This window comes from Procambarus clarkii, chromosome 30, assembly GCF_040958095.1.
Source record: "Procambarus clarkii isolate CNS0578487 chromosome 30, FALCON_Pclarkii_2.0, whole genome shotgun sequence".
NCBI classification, from domain to species: Eukaryota; Metazoa; Arthropoda; class Malacostraca; order Decapoda; family Cambaridae; genus Procambarus; species Procambarus clarkii.
The window spans coordinates 30,961,907-30,985,456 of record NC_091179.1 but is presented as its reverse complement, the minus strand read 5'-3'; the positions used below and the strand labels follow the sequence as shown (position 1 = coordinate 30,985,456).

The 23,550-nt window shown below is 46.7% G+C and overlaps 2 protein-coding genes across 2 annotated transcripts in view; one reads left to right on the top strand and one right to left on the bottom strand.

Moving 5' to 3' along the window:
* The window catches only part of LOC138370015 (platelet binding protein GspB-like), a 44,980-nt gene extending 30,757 nt beyond the window's left edge, over positions 1–14,223 (top strand). The window contains exon 2 of the mRNA XM_069333785.1: positions 12,566–14,223. Coding sequence (XP_069189886.1) covers positions 12,566–14,223 — 1,658 coding nt within the window. The remainder of the gene's footprint in view (positions 1–12,565) is intronic.
* Positions 14,224–20,953: 6,730 nt separating this feature from the next.
* On the bottom strand, positions 20,954–23,101 carry LOC138370014 (proteoglycan 4-like). The gene has a single exon (XM_069333784.1). The coding sequence runs from the start codon at positions 23,099–23,101 to the stop codon at positions 20,954–20,956; it is 2,148 nt and encodes a 715-aa protein (XP_069189885.1).
* Between the last annotated feature and the right edge of the window lie 449 nt (positions 23,102–23,550).

The window sequence follows — 23,550 nt, the reverse complement described above, 5'->3', positions numbered from 1 at the left end:
TGAGGAATTGAATAAGAAATTCCAGGAGGTCTTCACCTTAGAACAAGGAGAAATTCCAGAGCTAAGTGAGGGAATAGCTAACCAGGAACCACTGGAAGAGTTTGAGATTACCAGTGGGGAAGTAAGGAAGTGTTTACTAGAGTTGGACGTGACGAAGGCTATAGGCCCAGATGGAATCTCCCCTTGGGTTCTAAAGGAAGGAGCAAGAGAACTGAGCCTACCACTCTCCATAGTGTATAACAAATCACTGGCAACAGGGGAACTGCCAGATACTTGGAAAGCAGCTAACGTAGTCCCGATATACAAGAAAGGGGATAGACAGGAGGCACTGAACTACAGGCCAGTGTCCCTAACCTGCATACCATGCAAGCTGATGGAGAAGATTGTGCGAAAAAAACTAGTGGAGCATCTGGAGCGAAGGAACTTTGTAACACAGCATCAACATGGGTTCAGGGATGGCAGGTCCTGCCTCACAGGGTTACTTGAATTCTACGACCAGGCAACAAAAATAAGGCAAGAAAGAGAAGGGTGGGCAGACTGCATATTTTTGGATTGTCAGAAAGCCTTTGATACAGTGCCACACAAGAGGCTAGTGCGAAAGTTGGAGATGCAGGCTGGAGTGAGAGGGAAGGTACTCCGGTGGATAGAGGAATACCTAAGCAACAGGAGACAACGAGTCTGTGTGAGGGGTGAGGTCTCAGATTGGCGAGACGTCACAAGTGGAGTCCCGCAGGGGTCAGTCCTTGGACCTATACTGTTTCTGGTATATGTAAATGATCTCCCAGAGGGTATAGATTCGTTCCTCTCAATGTTTGCCGACGATGCAAAAATTATGAGGAGGATTGAAACAGAGGATGATAGTAGGAGGCTACAAGATGACCTGGATAGACTGAGTGAATGGTCCAACAAATGGCTGTTGAAGTTCAACCCGAGTAAATGCAAAGTAATGAAACTAGGCAGTGGAAACAGGAGGCCAGGCACAGGATACAGAATAGGAGATGAAGTACTTAATGAAACAGACAGAGAGAAAGATCTAGGAGTTGATATCACACCAAACCTGTCTCCTGAAGCCCACATAAAGAGAATAACGTCTGCGGCATATGCGAGGCTGGCTAACATCAGAACGGCGTTCAGGAACCTGTGTAAGGAATCATTCAGAATCTTGTACACCACATATGTAAGACCAATCCTGGAGTATGCGGCCCCAGCATGGAGCCCGTACCTTGTCAAGCACAAGACGAAGCTGGAAAAAGTCCAAAGGTATGCTACTAGACTAGTCCCAGAACTAAGAGGCATGAGTTATGAGGAAAGGCTGCGGGAAATGCACCTCACGACACTGGAAGACAGAAGAGTAAGGGGGGACATGATCACAACCTACAAAATCCTCAGGGGAATCGACCGGGTAAACAAGGATGAACTTTTCAACACTGGTGGGACGCGAACAAGGGGACACAGGTGGAAGCTGAGTACCCAAATGAGCCACAGAGACGTTAGAAAGAACTTTTTCAGTGTCAGAGTAGTTAGCAAATGGAATGCATTAGGAAGTGATGTGGTGGAGGCTGACTCCATTCACAGTTTCAAATGTAGATATGATAGAGCCCAATAGGCTCAGGAATCTGTACACCAGTTGATTGACGGTTGAGAGGCGGGACCAAAGAGCCAGAGCTCAACCCCCGCAAGCACAATTAGGTGAGTACAATTAGGTGAGTACACACACACACACACACACACACACACACACACACACACACACACACACACACACACACACACACACACACACACACACACACACACACACACACACACACACACACACATACACACTCACACACACACACACACACACACACACACACACACACACACACACACACACACACACACACACACACACACACACACACACACACACACACACACACACACACACACACACACACACACACACACACACACACACACACACAAGAGTCAGAGAGAGGGAAAGACTTGGGGGTTGATATCACGCCAGACCTGTCCTCTGAAGCTCATATCAAGAGGATAACACCAGCAGCATATGCCAGGTTGGCTAACATAAGAACGGCCTTTAGAAACTTGTGTAATGAATCTTTCAGAACATTATATACCACATATGTCAGACCAATCGTGGAGTATGCGGCTCCAGCATGGAGTCCATATCTAGTCAAGCATAAGACTAAACTGGAAAAGGTTCAAAGGTTTGCCACCAGACTAGTACCCGAGATGACAGGAATGAGCTACGAGGAGAAACTACGGGAATTAAACCTCATTTCGTTGGAAGACAGAAGAGTTAGGGGGACATGATCTCAACATTCAAGATTCTCAAGGGAATCGACAGGGTAGATAAAGACAGGCTATTTACACAAGGGGCACAAGCACTAGGGGACTCGGGTGGAAACTGAGTGCCCAAATGAGCCACAGAGATATTAGAAAGAAGTTTTTTAGTGTCAGAGTGGTTGACAAACGGAATGCATTAGGAAGTGATGTGGTGGAGGCTGACTCAATACACAGTTTCAAGTGTAGATATGATAGAGCCCAATAGGCTCAGGAACCTGTACACCTGTTGAATGACGGTTGAGAGACGGGACCAAAGAGCCAGAGCTCAACCTCCGCAAGCGCAACTAGGTGAGTACAACTAGGTGAATACACACACACACACACACACACACACACACACACACACACACACACACACACACACACACACACACACACACACACACACACACACACACACACACACACACACACACATATATCACATATATATATATATATATATATATATATATATATATATATATATATATATATATATATATATATATATATGCATATATATGCATATATATGCATATATATATATATATATATATATATATATATATATATATATATATATATATATATACGTATATATATATATGCAGTTCAGTTTTGGTCGCTGCACTATAAAATGGACATAAATTCACGTGAACGCATAGAGAGAAGAATCACAGAGTTAATCCAGGAAAATAGAGACCTACATCGTGAAGATAAATTAAATAAGCTTGATTTACAGTCTCAAGAAAGACGAAGATGAAATAGTTACATGATTGGAGTATATCAAGGGATGAAGGGGTATAACATCGGGGATATACATCAGGTCCTAAATATATCCATACCAAAATAGAACTTTAAACAATGGAAATAGATTCGACAAATCTAGATTCTGGATAGACTTGGGTATATTATACCAATGTTGAAATAGGGTAGCTGAATTATGGGACAAATTACCTAATAACGCAGTCAAATTTGGAATCCTTGGATTGTCCCAAGGGTAAGTTAAATACACATATAAATGCGTGTGATTGTTCCAAGAGTAGGTTAGATACACATATTAATGTGTGTGATTGTTACAAGAGTAGGTTAGATGCACATATTATTGTGTGTGATTGGGTATAAAAGTAGCCTCGTCAAAATAAATAAGAAGCCATCTGCGACTTCTTTCACTGACATGTTCTCACTCATTGGAAAACGAGAACATGATAATAAAGGTGACTCTCTTGCTAAGCTTGCAGGGAATATAGCAAATTATGAAAATTAACTTTGGTTATGAAATAGAAGCATAAAAGTGCTAATAATGAAAACTTTCTGGCAATTTTGTAGAAAGCAGAAAATAGCAAACGGGAATTTTCCGATACATTATTTATCACACAGAATTGTGTTAAACAAAACCCCTCTGTCAGAAGCTGGTAACAAAAGCTAGTTGAAATTCGTGATATTAACACATAAACTTATATGAGTTATTATCACGAATACTGCTTGGATTCACGCAACTCTGGCAGGTCAGCTTGTATGGGGATCTCAGTGATATGTACATTGTGTAGACACAGACAAGGGCTCACACTAGATCATCTTCTTGAGGTTATCTTGAGATGATTTCGGGGCTTTAGTGTCCCCGCGGCCCGGTCCTAGACCAGGCCTCCACCCCCAGGAAGCAGCCCGTGACAGCTGACTAACTCCCAGGTACCTATTTACTCCTAGGTAACAGGGGCATTCAGGGTGAAAGAAACTTTGCCCATTTGTTTCTGCCTCGTGCGGGAATCGAACCCCCGCCACAGAATTACGAACCCTGCGAGCTATCCACCAGGCTACGAGGCCCCCTATCATTACGACATCCACTGTTTGAAAACTAAACCATTTAAGGAAACATCTAAATTTACGTCGCATGAAATAGTAAATCACGTTGTTGTTAATTATGAAATCTCTGAAATCTCGTCATATTTTTCAGAAAACCTTTCTAATAGATCAATTCTAATAAATAATATAAAAATATGAGCTGTGAAGCTAAAGAAAAAAAACACACGCCATGAAAGAAAAAGTTGTGAGCGCTGAAATCATAAACACCCACACACATATTACCATTAAATATTCAAATACTGAAAATTATGTTACATTTTATATAGATGACTTACCACAATTTGTAATACCTACATAGCAGTTATTAAAGATTCGCTACCTGGAACAAAGTTCCAAGTAGCACGGGCTATGGTGAGCCCGTAACTTGATGTTTTGTAATACCTACATAGCAGTTAGAAAGCAGCGAGTGTTCTAGTGCCACGAACAGCTATGATAACTGAATATAAACTATAAATATAAATTGTAAAAATAGTTTATGGCCAAATCCTCTAGGATTAAGTTCTTTTGTGTGCATTGTGTATTGCTTTGGGTTGATCTTCCTCATTAGCATAATTTTGTAATAATAATACTTTATATATGTATAAGTTTACATACATATTATACATGAACAGTGTAGGATGCATAGGTAAGATAAGGACAATGCATAAAGCCACTAGTACGCGGAGAGTTTGTGTATGTGTTTGACTCATGAATATATCACGAGCAGATAAAAGTTTAAAAATTTAATAAATAGCGTAATACTATACACACAATATAATATAATTATAGTAGCAGGAAAACGAATTAAGAAAATAATGAGAGAGCAATTCAATTATTTAAAATATATATATTTAATGAGTTTTGCTTCAATACAAAGTAGTGGAAAAATACCATAACAATTAAAGTTTACTAAATGAGAGTCAACTTGCAGCTACACTCCAGCTGACGTCAAGTGACGTTTCCCTACAAAAAATGTATGCGAGTTTGACTTCTTTTAAAAATTCCTATAATTACTAAAAGTCTATATTTTTCTGGTAATTATTACCTAATAAAATTATAAAATCCTTGTCACAATCGACTTGAGAATGGTCCAGGACGGACCGAAATGTCGTCGTCCCTTCACTTTCTGGTGTGTGGTCTGGTCAACCTATAAAATCCTGCTATTGCACAACCAAGAATATGCAATTAGAAGGGTTTTGGAGTATGTCGCACACTAGGAGCCTAAAATAATGATCAGATATATTAACCTAGACCATTTTTTTTATTTTTCTTGAATGACTCGTTCATATATATATTACCGATTTCGCTTCAAGTCTTCTTGAATAGAAGTAGTAGAAATATAAGCAAACGCCTTATTTTCATCTAAATTTGAGTGTATATACCTCTGATAAGTGGGATACACTCCATTCAACTGGGCTGTCTGGGTCTCGAACCCTGGACCCCACGCGTGTGACGCCGACGCTCTATCGACTGAAAGATGAGCAGTCCTTGAAAGGAAAGTCTTCAGAAGCAGTATCTTGCTGCCAAACTGGAATTTTCCACTTTTAACTGAGATTCACCTGCCTGTGAATGTGCTCCTTGTGCTCCTGGGATGTTTGTGGGATGGTATTAGTGTACTAAGATCATTAGCAACAATAATTTTGTCAATTTTGTAATTAATAATATTATTCTTCTTAAATATTATCAGTGATTAAATCCGTTCAATTATATTTTTTTCCTGTTTTTCTATTTACAATTTATTTTATTAGCTTGTTCATTTCTCTACCTTCGTTTTCTCTTCGCGGTGTTCTCGTGCTGGCTTTATGGATCTACAAGGGATTTACAAGGGATTTACAAGGGATTTACAAGGGATTTACAAGGGATTTACAAGGGGGATCACCCGACGGCCACCCTCCAGGCAGTAATTTGTCCACGAGCACAAGCGACTTGCTCGCCAGATGAGAGTTACGTTGTTTGTAATGTTCTCTCACCTGCAGAGGACCTTTTGCATAATAAATTTGTGGATGTGTCTTTGTGTGTAAATGTGTCTGTGTGTACTCACCTAATTGTGCTTGCGGGGGTTGAGCTTTTGCTCTTTGGTCCCGCCTCTCAACCGTCAATCAACTGGTGTACAGATTCCTGAGCCTACTGGGTTCTATCATATCTATATTTGAAACTGTGTATGGAGTCAGCCTCCACTACATCACTGCCTATTGCATTCCATTTATTAATTGTGTGTGTGTCTGTGTGTGTAGTTGTGTGTTCACAATTTGTATTTACTGTTTGAATCTGCAGATTCGAGCTATGAGCTCTTGGACCCCACCTGTCTAACCAATGTTATTTTACCTCTATTATGTCTACTACATATATTTCTCTCTAAAATACGCACACACACTCATCCCCATGAAGTAGTCCTTAGCAACTGTCTAACTCCCAGGTACTTATTTACTCCTAGGTGAACAGGTGCATCTGGGTGAAAGAAACTCTGTCCATTTGTTTCTGGTTCTGCCTGAGACTGAACCCGGGACTACGGACTACGACCCCAGAGCGCTGTCTTTTAAGCCGCGAGGTCCCAAGGTGTGGAGATGTGTATTCACCTAGTTGTGCTTGCTGGGGTTGAGATCTGCTCTTTCGGCCCGCCTCTCACATATCAATCAATCAACTGTTACTAACTACTAACTAAATTTTTTTTGTTTCACACACACACACCTCCAAGATGCAGCCGTAACAGCCTCCCAGATCTTTCTCTCTGTCCGTTTCATGAAGGACTTCATCCCCCATTCGGTATCTTGTGTTTAGCCTTCTGTTTCAACTACCTAGTTTCATTACCTTACATTTACTCGGGTTGAACTTTAGTAGCCATTTGTTGGACCATTCATTCAGTTTGTCTAGGTCATCTTATAGCTTCATACTATCTTCTTTCATCTTAATCCTCCCCATAATTTTTGCATCATCAGCAAACAATGAGAGAAACGATTCTATACCCTCTGGGAGATCATTTACATATATCAGAAACAGTATAGGTCTAAAGACTGAACCCTGCGGGACTCCATTGGTGACGTCTCGCCAATCTGAGACCTCACCCCTCATAATGACTCGTTGTCTTTTGTTACTTAGGTACTACTTTGATCCAATGGAGTACCTTCCCTTTCATTCCTGCGAACATCTTCAGCTTTGGCACTAGTCTCTGGTGTGGTACTGTGTCAAAGGCTTTCTGGCAGTCCAAAAACATGCAGTCTGCCCACCCTCTCTCTTTCTTGCCTGTTCGTAGAATTCAATTAATCCTGTGAGGCATTACTTGCCATCCCTGAACCCATGTTGATGTTGTGTCTCAAAATGACTTTGCTCCAGATGTTCCACTTGCATTTTTCGCGCAATCTTCTCCATCAACTTGCATGGTATGCATGCTTGGGACACTAGCCTGTAGTTCAGTGCCTCCTGTCTATCCCCCTTCTTGCATATTGGGACTACGTTTGCCGTCTTCCAATTTTTTGACAGTTTATCTGTTACCAGTTATTTGTTAAACACCATGGAGAGTGGCAGGCACAGTGGTTCTGCTCCTTCCTTTAGTATCCATTGCGATGTTCCACCTGGGCCTATATCCTTTGTCACATCAAACTCTAGCAAAAGCTTGCTTACATCCCCACTGGCAATCCCAAACTCCTCTAATAATGCCTAGCTAACAATTCCTTCTCTTATTTCTGGAACTTCTCCTTGCTCCAATGTGAAGACCTCCTGGAATTTCTCATTAAGTTCACACGCATACTTTCTTGTCGCTTGTACTGAATCTGTCTGCCCCTATCCTCAGTTTCATTACCTGTTCCTGCACTGTTGTTTTTCACCTGATGTGGCTCTGCAGCAATTTAGGTTGAGTTTTTGCCATGCTTGCTATGCCGTATTCATATTGCTCTTCTGCCTCTCTTCTCACCCCGACGTTTTCATTCCTGGCACTCTGGTATCACTCCTACTCTCAAATGTCCTGTTATTTCTATAGTTTTCTATGCCCTTTTACTTAGTGCTTCGATAGCTTACATCTCTGATTAACCCATGGGTTTCTCATTTTCATTTTCTTTATTACCTTTTAGACCAGGATAAACTTGTCTGCTGCCTCCATACACTTCTTCGTGACGTATTCTATCATGTCTTGGGCCGTCTTTCCCCTAAGTTCTGTTTCCCCATGTTGTGTTTTTCTTATCTCCTCTTAGTTTCCATTATGGAATGCCAGCCATTTGTTTTCAGTTCTCTTCCTCGAGTAATTTAATGCTTCTTCGACCAGATACTCAAAGGTCAGTACACTGTGATCGCTCATTCCTACTGGGGCCTCGAAGTTGATTTCCCTTATGTCGGAGTCGTTCAGAGTGAGGACTAGGTCGAGTCTCGCTGGTTCATCGTTTCCTCTCATTCTTGTGGGTTCCCTGACATGCAGGCTTAAAACGTTTTTTGTTGCCACCTCCAGTAGTTTAGCTCTCCATGTTTCCTCACCTCCATGGTGTTCCTTGTTCTCTCAGTTTATCCTTCCGTGATTGAAGTCCTCCATGATGAGCAGATGGGATCGAATTCCACAGCCAGCAGAGGCTACACTCTTAATTATATTGTTAAATCCCATGTAGTTTCTGTCATACTCTTGCCTGGTTTTCTGTCGTTTGGTCGAGGGATATATATCACTGCTTCTAATACTCTTGGTCCTCCCATCGCCATGGTGCCTGTTATGTAGTCTCTAAGCCCCCTCACAGCCTGGGATAACCATCTCCTTGATACTCCATTCCTTTCTCATGAGTTGGGCCACTCCACCTCCTCTTCCACCCGACCTTTCTTTCCTTATTACAGTGTAGTCCTGTGGAAAGACTGCATTCGTGATGATTCCTGAGAGTTTTGTTTCCGTTACTCAAATTATATCTGGGTTTACATCTTGTGCTCTTTCTCTAAGTTCACTTGCCTTGTATGTAATCTCATCTAGGTTCGAGTACTTCACCTTGAAGCTGACTCTTTTCGGTCCATCTGCAGTGTCTGTTGATTCCACTGGAGTTTGTGTGTGTGTGTACTCACCTAGTTGTGTTTGCGGGGGTTGAACTCTGGCTCTTTGGTCTCGCCTCTCAACAGTCAATCAACAGGTATTCTTGGGCCTATTAGGCTCTATCATATCTACACTTGAAACTGTGTATGGAGTCAGCCTCCACCACATCACTTCCTAATGCATTCCATTTCTCAACCACTCTGACACTAAAAAAGTTCTTTCTAATATCTCTGTGGCTCATTTGGGCACTCAGTTTCCACCTGTGTCCCCTACTGCGTGTGCCCCATGTGTTAAATAGCCTGTCTTTATCAACCCTGTCGATTCCCTTGGGGATCTTGAAAGTGGTGATCATGTCCCCCCCCCCTAACTCTTCTGTCTTCCAACGACGTGAGGTTTAATTCCCGTTGTCACTCCTCGTAGCTCATACCTGTGTGTGTGTGTGTGTGTGTGTGTGTGTGTGTGTGTGTGTGTGTGTGTGTGTGTGTGTGTGTGTGTGTGTGTGTGTGTGTGTGTGTGTGTGTGTGTGTGTGTGTGTGTGTGAGTGTGTGTGTGTGTGTGTGTGTGTGTGTGTGTGTGTGTGTGTGTGTGTGTGTGTGTGTGTGTGTGTGTGTGTGTGTGTGTGTGTGTGTGTGTGTGTGTGTGTGTGTGTGTGTGTGTGTGTGTGTGTGTGTGTGTGTGTGTGTGTGTGTGTGTGTGAGTGTGTGTGTGTGTGTGTGTGTGTGTGGGTGCGCGTGTCAGCCTGTTAGGTTAGGTCAAACGAACTATTGCAGACGACGTCGTCTGTACGCTGGCTTATAACGATATCAGTTTTAAAAGCATAAGAGTTTGATTAAATATGGCGATCGCCAGCACCTTCCACCACCTGACGTCCCTGGCACCAGGAGGCCGAGTGCTCCTGCTCTCTGCTAGAGTCTCTACCCTGAGCCTGGGCCACCAAGACCCTGGCACCAGGAGGCCGAGTGCTCCAGCTCTCTGCCAGAGTCTCCACACTGAGCCCGGGCCACCAAGACCCTGGCACCAGGAGGCCGAGTGCTCCAGCTCTCTGCTAGAGTCTCCACACTGAGCCCGGGCCACCAAGACCCTGGCACCAGGAGGCCGAGTGCTCCAGCTCTCTGCCAGAGTCTCCACACTGAGCCCGGGCCACCAAGACCCTGGCACCAGGAGGCCGAGTGCTCCAGCTCTCTGCTAGAGTCTCCACACTGAGCCCGGGCCACCAAGACCCTGGCACCAGGAGGCCGAGTGCTCCAGCTCTCTGCTAGAGACTCCACACTGAGCCCGGGCCACCAAGACCCTGGCACCAGGAGGCCGAGTGCTCCTGCTCTCTGCTAGCGTCTCTACACTGAGCCCGGGCCACCAAGACCCTGGCACCAGGAGGCCGAGTGCTCCTGCTCTCTGCTAGAGTCTCCACACTGAGCCCGGGCCACCAAGACCCTGGCACCAGGAGGCCGAGTGCTCCAGCTCTCTGCTAGAGTCTCCACACTGAGCCCGGGCCACCAAGACCCTGGCACCAGGAGGCCGAGTGCTCCTGCTCTCTGCTAGCGTCTCTACACTGAGCCCGGGCCACCAAGACCCTGGCACCAGGAGGCCGAGTGCTCCTGCTCTCTGCTAGAGTCTCCACACTGAGCCCGGGCCACCAAGACCCTGGCACCAGGAGGCCGAGTGCTCCAGCTCTCTGCTAGAGTCTCCACACTGAGCCCGGGCCACCAAGACCCTGGCACCAGGAGGCCGAGTGCTCCTGCTCTCTGCTAGCGTCTCTACACTGAGCCCGGGCCACCAAGACCCTGGCACCAGGAGGCCGAGTGCTCCTGCTCTCTGCTAGAGCCTCTACCCTGAGCCTGGGCCACCAAGACCCTGGCACCAGGAGGCCGAGTGCTCCTGCTCTCTGCTAGAGTCTCTACCCTGAGCCCGGGCCACCAAGACCCTGGCTCAAGAACAGAAGACAACTGAGGTGTCAAACATTACAGACAATAAATAAAAAACTGAAAATCATTAAATATTCCAGAAGCAATAATTAATGATGTCAACCGAAAATTAAACCTTTGATCAATATGCAGGATCTGGCGTGGAAGAAAGATCATGCTAGATCCTTCAGACTGTTCTAAGGTTTAATCATAAGTAGACATAATTTTCTACCTTTCTAAAAAAAAAGAGAGGGATTTTCCGTTGATTTTTTTTCATTTTTTGTCAGTAATGTTCGAGCTCAGTTTATTTGTCCTGAGATCAAGAGCACGAATACTGGACTGTAAACAAAAAAGGGATTATAAGGAACTGCTTTCGCCAATACACTGTAGCTGTGGCCAATAAGATGCAGATGCGGGTAATTTGAAGCAGCTGTGGGCAACCATTAAGACGCAGCTGTGGGTAATGGGATCTAAATGTGGGCAACATGAAGCAGCTGATGGAAATTCGAGGCAGTTGTGGGCAATAGAGTGGAGTTGGGGGCAATACATACTAGTTATTTTAGTACATTAAAAGGGCATTTTTAGTAATACATACCAGCTCTGATACAACATCAGCAAGTGTATGAAATAAACTACAAATTGGGTGGCAGTCAAGCAGCCTCGTAGCCTGGTGGATAGAGCGCAGGACTCGTAATTCTGTGGCGCGGGTTCGATTCCCCCACGAGGCAGAAACAAATGGGCAAAAGTTTCTTTCACCCTGAATGTCCCTATTACCTAGCAGTAAATAGGTTCCTGGGAGTTAGTCAGCTGTCACGGGCTGCTTCCTGGGGGTGGAGGCCTGGTCGAGGACCGGGCCGCGGGGACACTAAAGCCCCGAAATCATCTCAAGATAACCTCAAGATAACCATGAACCATCCCACCAAACAAGGCTGTTTAGTTAATGGAAGCAGGTCTGTTGCAGTACAAAATTAGGAATGGACAGGATTTGAAGTGAAATAGTTATCTAGTCAATTTTTTGGAAGATATAAACGTAATTACTCAAAATTTCTACTTCTGGATAGCTTTTCTTCCATATAGGACTGGTCGGTAGAGCGAGGCGATTCGATTTTTACTGGGTCTGTGTTCGATTCCCGATGGTCTTAGTGGATGAGCACAGTTATCTTTCTCTCTTGCTTCGTATCCCAGCTTCTAGTCTTCATATATCTTCCTCTGTGCTGGTAAAGAAAGAGCATTTTGCTCCGATGAAATGAAATATTTTTACAATAATTACTGCAGAGAGTACTATGCATAGTACTTTACTTATTGCATAGTGTAAAGTTAATTTTGACAATAATACAATAATTGGTTTGTAAAATGTTATAAAATAATTAAGCTGTTATTGAGGATTTTTCGTGTTATTTGTTTTCAAGTTCTTCAGTGATGGTATGTTGTTTTGGCTCCCAGGACTAAAGTTAACTCTCAGTGTACATACACGAAGCTCTGAGCACAGCTCTCAGCACAGCTCTCAACACAGCTCTCAGCACAGCTCTGAGCACAGCTCTGAGCACAGCTCTCAACACAGCTCTGAGCACAGCTCTCAACACAGCTCTGAGCACAGCTCTCAACACAGCTCTGAGCACAGCTCTGAGCACAGCTCTCAGCACAGCTCTCAACACAGCTCTCAGCACAGCTCTCAGCACAGCTCTGAGCACAGCTCTCAACACAGCTCTCAGCACAGCTCTCAACACAGCTCTCAACACAGCTCTCAGCACAGCTCTCAACACAGCTCTCAACACAGCTCTCAGCACAGCTCTCAACACAGCTCTCAACACAGCTCTCAACACAGCTCTCAACACAGCTCTCAGCACAGCTCTCAACACAGCTCTCAACACAGCTCTCAGCACAGCTCTCAACACAGCTCTCAACACAGCTCTCAGCACAGCTCTCAACACAGCTCTCAACACAGCTCTCAACACAGCTCTCAGCACAGCTCTCAACACAGCTCTCAGCACAGCTCTCAGCACAGCTCTCAGCACAGCTCTCAGAACAGCTCTCAGCACAGCTCTCAGAACAGCTCTCAGAACAGCTCTCAGAACAGCTCTCAGCACAGCTCTCAGAACAGCTCTCAGAACAGCTCTCAGAACAGCTCTCAGAACAGCTCTCAGCACAGCTCTCAACACAGCTCTCAGCACAGCTCTCAGAACAGCTCTCAGCACAGCTCTCAGAACAGCTCTCAGCACAGCTCTCAGAACAGCTCTCAGACCAGCTCTCAGCACAGCTCTCAGAACAGCTCTCAGCACAGCTCTCAGAACAGCTCTCAGAACAGCTCTCAGCACAGCTCTCAGCACAGCTCTCAACACAGCTCTCAGAACAGCTCTCAGCACAGCTCTCAGCACAGCTCTCAGCACAGCTCTCAGAACAGCTCTCAGCACAGCTCTCAGCACAGCTCTCAGCACAGCTCTCAGCACAGCTCTCAGAACAGCTCTCAGCACAGCTCTCAGAACAGCTCTCAGAACAGCTCTCAGAACAGCTCTCAGCACAGCTCTCAGCACAGCTCTCAGCACAGCTCTCAGAACAGCTCTCAGAACAGCTCTCAACACAGCTCTCAGCACAGCTCTCAGAACAGCTCTCAGAACAGCTCTCAACACAGCTCTCAGCACAGCTCTCAGCACAGCTCTCAGAACAGCTCTCAGCACAGCTCTCAGAACAGCTCTCAGCACAGCTCTCAGAACAGCTCTCAGACCAGCTCTCAGCACAGCTCTCAGAACAGCTCTCAGCACAGCTCTCAGCACAGCTCGCAGAACAGCTCTCAGCACAGCTCTCAGAACAGCTCTCAGAACAGCTCTCAGAACAGCTCTCAGAACAGCTCTCAGAACAGCTCTCAGAACAGCTCTCAACACAGCTCTAAGAACAGCTCTCAGCACAGCTCTCATTACAGCTCTCATCACAGCTCTCAACACAGCTCTCAGAACAGCTCTCAGACCAGCTCTCAGAACAGCTCTCAGAACAGCTCTCAGAACAGCTCTCAGACCAGCTCTCAGAACAGCTCTCAGAACAGCTCTCAACACAGCTCTAAGAACAGCTCTCAGCACAGCTCTCATCACAGCTCTCATCACAGCTCTCAGCTCTCAAAGTCTATCCAAACATCTCTCGTCTCAGATATCGTGAACATCACTGAAGGCAATCTCTGATATTCCTGTTGTGTAGCAACGTTGATCCCTATAACAGTGACACAGGTAAATGTTAGTACGTCGCTGAATAGCTCATTTTCTCTATTCATTTGAGTCAAGCGAGAACAAACCTGACCCTAAGATCGAAACCTGTAGCACTAAACGTTATAGTTGATTTCAGAGAGCTCATTTTCCACCCATATTAAGTGTGTAATCATTAATAATAATTATTACTTATTAATTAATAATAATTAATAATTATTAACACATACTACAGCTGAGCAGCATTTGACCCGTTTGGTATTAAAAACATCAATTGAAGGATTTCATCGTATATAATTTGAACAGCTTTAATAGTTTTGCATAGAATTGGCCACTTCCATCGCTTACATATGTTTGTCTTATTGAGAGATATATCAAGTTTTCCGGGTAAAAAAATAGCCATAAATAAAACAAAATTATTCATCCTTGTGTAGTAATGGTTTTGGTAAAGGAATATTATTTTAACTTTATACAGTAAATGTGAATCTAGAAAGACGATTGGATATAATTTCCGTGTCTACTGTATCTTAAATTTACAAGAAATATTGTCCAGGTATATACACTACGGGACACACAAGGTGTGTACTGGACACACAAGGTGTGTACGGGACACACAAGGTGTGTACTGGACACACAAGGTGTGTACGGGACACACAAGGTGTCTACGGGACACACAAGGTGCCTACGGGACACACAAGGTGTCTACGGGACACACAAGGTGTGTACGGGACACACAAGGTGTGTACGGGACACACAAGGTGTCTATGGGACACACAAGGTGTCTATGGGACACACAAGGTGTCTACGGGACACACAAGGTGTCTACGGGACACGCAAGGTGTCTACGGGACACACAAGGCGTCTACGGGACACACAAGGAGTCTACGGGACACACACAAGGTGGCTATGGGACACACAAGGTGTCTATGGGACACATAAGGTGTCTATGGGACACACAAGGTGTCTACGGGACACACAAGGTGTCTACGGGACACACAAGGTGTCTACGGGACACACACAAGGTGACTATGGGACACACAAGGTGTCTATGAGACACACAAGGTGTCTATGGGACACACAAGGTGTCTACGGGACACACAAGGTGTCTACGGGACACACACAAGGTGACTATGGGACACACAAGGTGTCTATGGGACACACAAGGTGTCTACGGGACACACAAGGTGTCTACGGGACACACAAGGTGTCTACGGGACACACACAAAGTGACTATGGGACACACAAGGTGTCTATGGGACACACAAGGTGTCTATGGGACACACAAGGTGTCTACGGGACACACAAGGTGTCTATGGGGCACACAAGGTGTCTAAGGGACACACAAGGTGTCTATGGGGCACACAAGGTGTCTATGGGACACACAAGGTGTCTTTGGGACACGCAAGGTGTCTACGGGACACACAGTGTCTACGGGACACACAAGGTGTCTATGGGACACACAAGGTGTCTATGGGACACACAAGGTGTCTACGGGACACACAAGGTGTGTACGGTACACACAAAGTGTGTACGGGACACACAAGGTGTGTACGGGACACACAAGGTGTGTACGGGACACACAAGGTGTCTACGGGACACACAAGGTGTCTACGGGACACACAATGTGTCTACGGGACGCACAAGGTGTGTACGGGACACACAAGGTGTCTACGGGACACACAAGGTGTCTATGGGACACACAAGGTGTCTACGGGACACACAAGGTGTGTACGGGACACACAAGGTGTGTACTGGACACACAAGGTGTGTGCGGGACACACAAGGTGTGTACGGGACACACAAGGTGTGTACGGGACACACAAGGTGTCTACGGGACACAAGGTGTGTACGGGACACACAAGGTGTGTACGGGACACACAAGGTGTCTACGGGACGCACAAGGTGTCTACGGGACACACAAGGTGTCTACGGGACACACAAGGTGTGTACGGGACACACAAGGTGTCTACGGGACACACAAGGTGTCTATGGGGCACACAAGGTGTCTACGGGACACACATGGTGTGTACGGGACACACAAGGTGTGTACGAGACACACAAGGTGTCTTCGCGACACACAAGGTGTCTACGGGACACCCAAGGCGTCTACGGGACATACGGGACACACAAGGTGTCTACGGGACTCACAAGGTGTCTACGGGACTCACAAGGCGTCTACGGGACACACAAGGTGTGTACGGGACACACAAGGTGTGTACGGGACACACAAGGTGTCTACGGGACACACAAGGTGTCTACGGGACACACAAGGTGTGTACGGGACACACAAGGTGTCTACGGGACACATAAGGTGTGTACGGGACACACAAGGTGTCTATGGGACACACAAGGTGTCTATGGGACACACAAGGTGTCTACGGGACACACAAGGTGTCTACGGGACACACAAGGTGTCTACGGGACACACAAGGCGTCTACGGGACACACAAGGAGTCTACGGGACACACACAAGGTGGCTATGGGACACACAAGGTGTCTATGGGACACACAAGGTGTCTATGGGACACACAAGGTGTCTACGGGACACACAAGGTGTCTACGGGACACACAAGGTGTCTACGGGACACACACAAGGTGACTATGGGACACACAAGGTGTCTATGAGACACACAAGGTGTCTATGGGACACACAAGGTGTCTACGGGACACACAAGGTGTCTACGGGACACACACAAGGTGACTATGAGACACACAAGGTGTCTATGGGACACACAAGGTGTCTACGGGACACACAAGGTGTCTACGGGACACACAAGGTGTCTACGGGACACACACAAAGTGATTATGGGACACACAAAGTGTCTATGGGACACACAAGGTGTCTATGGGACACACAAGGTGTCTACGGGACACACAAGGTGTCTATGGGGCACACAAGGTGTCTAAGGGACACACAAGGTGTCTATGGGGCACACAAGGTGTCTATGGGACACACAAGGTGTCTTTGGGACACGCAAGGTGTCTACGGGACACACAAGGTGTCTATGGGACACACAAGGTGTCTATGGGACACACAAGATGTCTACGGGACACACAAGGTGTCTATGGGGCACACAAGGTGTCTATGGGACACACAAGGTGTCTACGGGACACACAAGGTGTCTATGGGACACACAAGGTGTCTATGGGACACACAAGGTGTGTACGGGACACACAAAGTGTGTACGGGACACACAAGGTGTGTACGGGACACACAAGGTGTGTACGGGACACACAAGGTGACTACGGGACACACAAGGTGTCTACGGGACACACAATGTGTCTACGGGACGCACAAGGTGTGTACGGTCCACACAAGGTGTCTACGGGACACACAAGGTGTCTATGGGACACACAAGGTGTCTACTGGACACACAAGGTGTGTACGGGACACACAAGGTGTGTACTGGACACACAAGGTGTGTGCGGGACACACAAGGTGTGTACGGGACACACAAGGTGTCTACGGGACACACAAGGTGTGTACGGGACACACAAGGTGTGTACGGGACACACAAGGTGTGTACGGGACACACAAGGTGTCTACGGGACACACAAGGTGTCTACGGGACACACAAGGTGTCTACGGGACACACAAGGTGTGTACGGGACACACAAGGTGTCTACGGGACACACAAGGTGTCTATGGGACACACAAGGCGTCTACGGGACACACATGGTGTGTACGGGACACACAAGGTGTGTACGAGACACACAAGGTGTCTACGGGACACACAAGGTGTCTACGGGACACACAAGGCGTCTACGGGACATACGGGACACACAAGGTGTCTACGGGACACACAAGGTGTCTACGGGACACACAAGGTGTCTACGGGACACACAAGGTGTCTACGGGACTCACAAGGCGTCTACGGGACATACGGGACACACAAGGTGTCTATGGGACACACAAGGTGTCTATGGGACACACAAGGTGTCTACGGGACACACAAGGTGTCTATGGGACACACACAAGGTGTCTACGGGACACACAAGGTGTGTACGGGACACAAGGTGTGTACGGGACACACAAGGTGTCTATGGGACACACACAAGGTGTCTACGGGACACACAAGGTGTGTACGGGACACACAAGGTGTGTACGGGACACACAAGGTGTCTACGGGACACACAAGGTGTCTATGGGACACACAAGGTGTCTACGGGACACACAAGGTGTCTACGGGACACACAAGGTGTCTACGGGACACACAAGATGTCTACGGGACTCACAAGGTGTCTACGGGACACACAAGGCGTCTACGGGACATACGGGACACACAAGTTGACTATGGGACACACAAGGTGTCTATGGGACATACGGGACACACAAGACGTCTACTGGACACACAAGACGTCTACTGGACACACAAGGTGTCTATGGGACACACAAGATGTTTATGGGACACACAAGGTGTCTGTGAGGCATATTATGTATGTGTGATACACACACACGTATTATGTGCGGGACACACAAGGTATCTGTGGAACACATAAGAAAACTGAAGACACATACGACGTAAATTTTGTGTACACAAGATCGCAAAAACCTTGTTGAGCGTCTTAAACCTCTCAAAACTCTTGTTGGCAAAGGATTTGGCATTAACATAAAATATGCTCGTAGTTTTTATATTGCCTTTATACGATCTGTTGTTGATTATTATGCCTTGCATCTTCTTAATTTTTCTCCTAAACAATTACAAGGCCTAGATGTAGTACAGAATGATGCCATGCGCATCATCCTGGGTTGTCCTAGAACTGTCAGAATTGTTAACATGAGAAAGGAACTACAATTACCTTCAATATACGAAAGAATAGTTCTACTTAGTACTATATTTTGCGCCAAAACTTTGAAAAATAATGGTCCCCCCAGCTCTATTCAAATTAAATTGAGATCCATTCTAAACAATTTTGACTGTTCCCTCAATCCGCCGCAAAAAGCTCCCTACAGTGTGTGGCTCAGTTGTTGTGCCTATAATCTTCTGAAACTGAATGTGTCTCTTAACCCTGATAAAACTGTTCACTATATTTCCCCATGGAAAGATTTTGGAGGTCTCTCTGCATTATACCCCCATCAGTGTAAAACAAATGTATAACACTGACATTTTGAGATGCATAACATTAGAAGCTATTGACAGTCATCTTCAAATTCTCAAACCGACTGAATCCTATGCCTTTACTGATGGCTTTGTGCAGTTAGGCACTGGTAGAACAGGTTGTGCATGTGCAGTATATAAAGGGAATGAAAGGATCATGTCTAGAACACAGAGATTGACCAACTGGGCAAGCACGACACAGACCGAGCTATTGGGTATTTATCTAGCCACTGAATACCTTAAGCTCAATGGTAGTGGAGTTATTTTCTGTGAATCTAAAAGTGCTCTGCAGACTTTAAATAACCCATCACAATGTATGTCGGAAGTAGCTTGTAATATTAAATGGAATGTAATTTTTGCCAATGATAATAACTATTGTATAAAATTTGTGTGGATCCCATCCCATGTTGGAGTTGGAAAATATGACTTTGTAGATCAATTGGCCAATGAAGCTTGCAGGAAAGAAAACGTTGATTATGACTTTGGACTATCTAATGCAATTATTAGAAACATACAGAATAAAGAAATTAATTCAGATTTAGAAGAACTAAGAAATGCCCAGAGACCTGAAAGCTGCAGTATTAAAAGTTATGACAAGTTTTGTAATAATAGGTATTTGTATGGTCAGCACAGTAACCGGACCAGGCAATGTGATGTAGTCATTGCGCGAATTCGCCTTGGCTATAGACACATCTGGCAGGTTGGTGAGGCTGAGCCACTACCAGAATATTCAGATTGTAAACTCTGTGATAAACCTTCAATGCATTCACTAGAACACTATATTGATGAATGTGAAACCGTAAAGGACTTTAGACCTCCTGGCCTCTTGTACCACCAACTGTGTAACTATTTTATTGACTCAGGTGTTCTGGACGACATCCTAATAATTTATCCAAAATTTACTGGTCCATTTTAAAGAATAAAGAACAATTTTTATTTATATTACTTCTAAGCTGCATCACTTATGAACCCATCCCTGCCCTTGTGTGGCAGTGCACAGTAGAAAGTTGTTTTCATATATCCATACATTAAAACATTGATTGTAACCATGATATATATGTGCTTCAGCCTACAGTTTAGACCTATTAACTTATGTATGACCCTTTGTCCTGCGTGACAGTGAATACCAGCATTATCCTTACTTAAGACTTAATCGAAATTCTCAGATTAAGCAAAATTGTAATTAATTTTGTCAATAAAGATGTTAACAATAAAAATAAAAGATTGCGATTAAGAAACACGAAGCTTGTAAAAAATCCAGCGATTTATATAGGTGTAAAAATCTTGTCATTAAAAAGTTCTCATAATCTTACTAAAGTTTCGAAGGACGGGTGGAGTCTTCGGTCTCGTGTGGAGTGAGGACGGGTGGAGTCTTCGGTCTTGTGTGGAGTGAGGACGGGTGGAGTCTTCGGTCTCGTGTGGAGTGAGGACGGGTGGAGTCTTCGGTCTCGTGTGGAGTGAGGACGGGTGGAGTCTTCGGTCTTGTGTGGAGTGAGGACGGGGTGGAGTCTTCGGTCTTGTGTGGAGTGAGGACGGGGTGGAGTCTTCGGTCTCGTGTGGAGTGAGGACGGGGTGGAGTCTTCGGTCTTATGTGGAGTGAGGACGGGGTGGAGTCTTCGGTCTTGTGTGGAGTGAGGACGGGTGGAGTCTTCGGTCTCGTGTGGAGTGAGGACGGGGTGGAGTCTTCGGTCTTGTGTGGAGTGAGGACCGGTGGAGTCTGCGGTCTTGTTTGGAGTGAGGACGGGGTGGAGTCTTCGGTCTTGTGTGGAGTGAGGACGGGGTGGAGTCTTCGGTCTCGTGTGGAGTGAGGACGGGGTGGAGTCTTCGGTCTTGTGTGGAGTGAGGACGGGTGGAGTCTTCGGTCTTGTGTGGAGTGAGGACGGGGTGGAGTCTTCGGTCTTGTGTGGAGTGAGGACGGGGTGGAGTCTTCGGTCTTGTGTGGAGTGAGGACGGGGTGGAGTCTTCGGTCTTGTGTGGAGTGAGGACGGGTGGAGTCTTCGGTCTTGTGTGGAGTGAGGACGGGGTGGAGTCTTCGGTCTTGTGTGGAGTGAGGACGGGTGGAGTCTTCGGTCTTGTGTGGAGTGAGGACGGGGTGGAGTCTTCGGTCTTGTGTGGAGTGAGGACGGGTGGAGTCTTCGGTCTTGTGTGGAGTGAGGACGGGTGGAGTCTTCGGTCTTGTGTGGAGTGAGGACGGGTGGAGTCTTCGGTCTCGTGTGGAGTGAGAACCGGTGGAGTCTGCGGTCTTGTGTGGAGTGAGGACGGGTGGAGTCTTCGGTCTTGTGTGGAGTGAGGACGGGTGGAGTCTTCGGTCTTGTGTGGAGTGAGGACGGGTGGAGTCTTCGGTCTTGTGTGGAGTGAGGACGGGTGGAGTCTTCGGTCTTGTGTGGAGTGAGGACGGGTGGAGTCTTCGGTCTTGTGTGGAGTGAGGACGGGTGGAGTCTTCGTTCTTGTGTGGAGTGAGGACGGGTGGAGTCTTCGGTCTTGTGTGGAGTGAGGACGGGTGGAGTCTTCGGTCTTGTTTGGAGTGAGGACGGGTGGAGTCTTCGGTCTTGTATGGAGTGAGGACGGGGTTGAGTCGTCGGTCTTGTTTGGAGTGAGGACGGGTGGAGTCTTCGGTCTTGTGTGGAGTGAGGACGGGTGGAGTCTTCGGTCTCGTATGGAGTGAGGACGGGTGGAGTCTTCGGTCTTGTATGGAGTGAGGACCGGTGGAGTCTGCGGTATTGTATGGAGTGAGGACCGGTGGAGTCTGCGGTCTTGTGTGGAGTGAGGACGGGTGGAGTCTGCGGTCTTGTGTGGAGTGAGGACGGGGTGGAGTCTTCGGTCTCGTGTGGAGTGAGAACCGGTGGAGTCTTCGGTCTTGTATGGAGTGAGGACGGGGTGGAGTCTGCGGTCTTGTTTGGAGTGAGGACGGGTGGAGTCTTCGGTCTTGTGTGGAGTGAGGACGGGTGGAGTCTGCGGTCTTGTGTGGAGTGAGGACTGGTGGAGTCTTCGGTCTTGTATGGAGTGAGGACGGGGTGGAGTCTGCGGTCTTGTTTGGAGTGAGGACGGGGTGGAGTCTTCGGTCTTGTGTGGAGTGAGGACGGGTGGAGTCTGCGGTCTTGTTTGGAGTGAGGACCGGTGGAGTCTTCGGTCTTGTGTGGAGTGAGGACGGGGTGGAGTCTGCGGTCTTGTTTGGAGTGAGGACCGGTGGAGTCTTCGGTCTTGTGTGGAGTGAGGACGGGTGGAGTCTTCGGTCTTGTATGGAGTGAGGACGGGGTGGAGTCTTCTGTCTTGTGTGGAGTGAGGACGGGTGGAGTCTTCGGTCTTGTGTGGAGTGAGGACGGGTGGAGTCCTCGGTCTTGTGTGGAGTGAGGACGGGTGGAGTCTTCGGTCTTGTGTGGAGTGAGGACCGGTGGACTCTGCGGTCTTGTATGGAGTGAGGACGGGTGGAGTCTTCGGTCTTGTATGGAGTGATGACCGGTGGAGTCTGCGGTCTTGTATGGAGTGAGGACGGGGTGGAGTCTTCGGTCTTGTATGGAGTGAGGACCGGTGGAGTCTTCGGTCTTGTGTGGAGTGAGGACGGGTGGAGTCTTCTGTCTTGTGTGGAGTGAGGACGGGGTGGAGTCTTCGGTCTTGTATGGAGTGAGGACCGGTGGAGTCTTCGGTCTTGTGTGGAGTGAGGACGGGGTGGAGTCTTCGGTCTTGTATGGAGTGAGGACCGGTGGAGTCTTCGGTCTTGTGTGGAGTGAAGATCATCTTCACTCTCAAGTTATTAATGTTCTTGTGATTTTTTAAAATATATATTCTTTAAACTGACGAAACCATTTTGTAATAGTATTAATAGCCTTGATACTGACGGTGTTGGAGGGACAACACTGGCCTGTTGGTGACGGTGTTGGATGGACAACACTGGCCTGTTGGTGCTGGTGTTGGAGGGACAACACTGGCCTGTTGGTGCAGGTGTTGGAGGAACAACACTGTGCTGTTGGTGCTGGTGTTGGAGGGACAACACTGGCCTGTTGGTGCCGGTGTTGGATGGACAACACTGTGCTGTTGGTGCCGGTGTTGGATGGACAACACTGTGCTGTTGGTGCCGGTGTTGGATGGACAACACTGTGCTGTTGGTGCTGGTGTTGGAGGGACAACACTGGCCTGTTGGTGCCGGTGTTGGAGGGACAACACTGCCCTGTTGGTGCTGGTGTTGG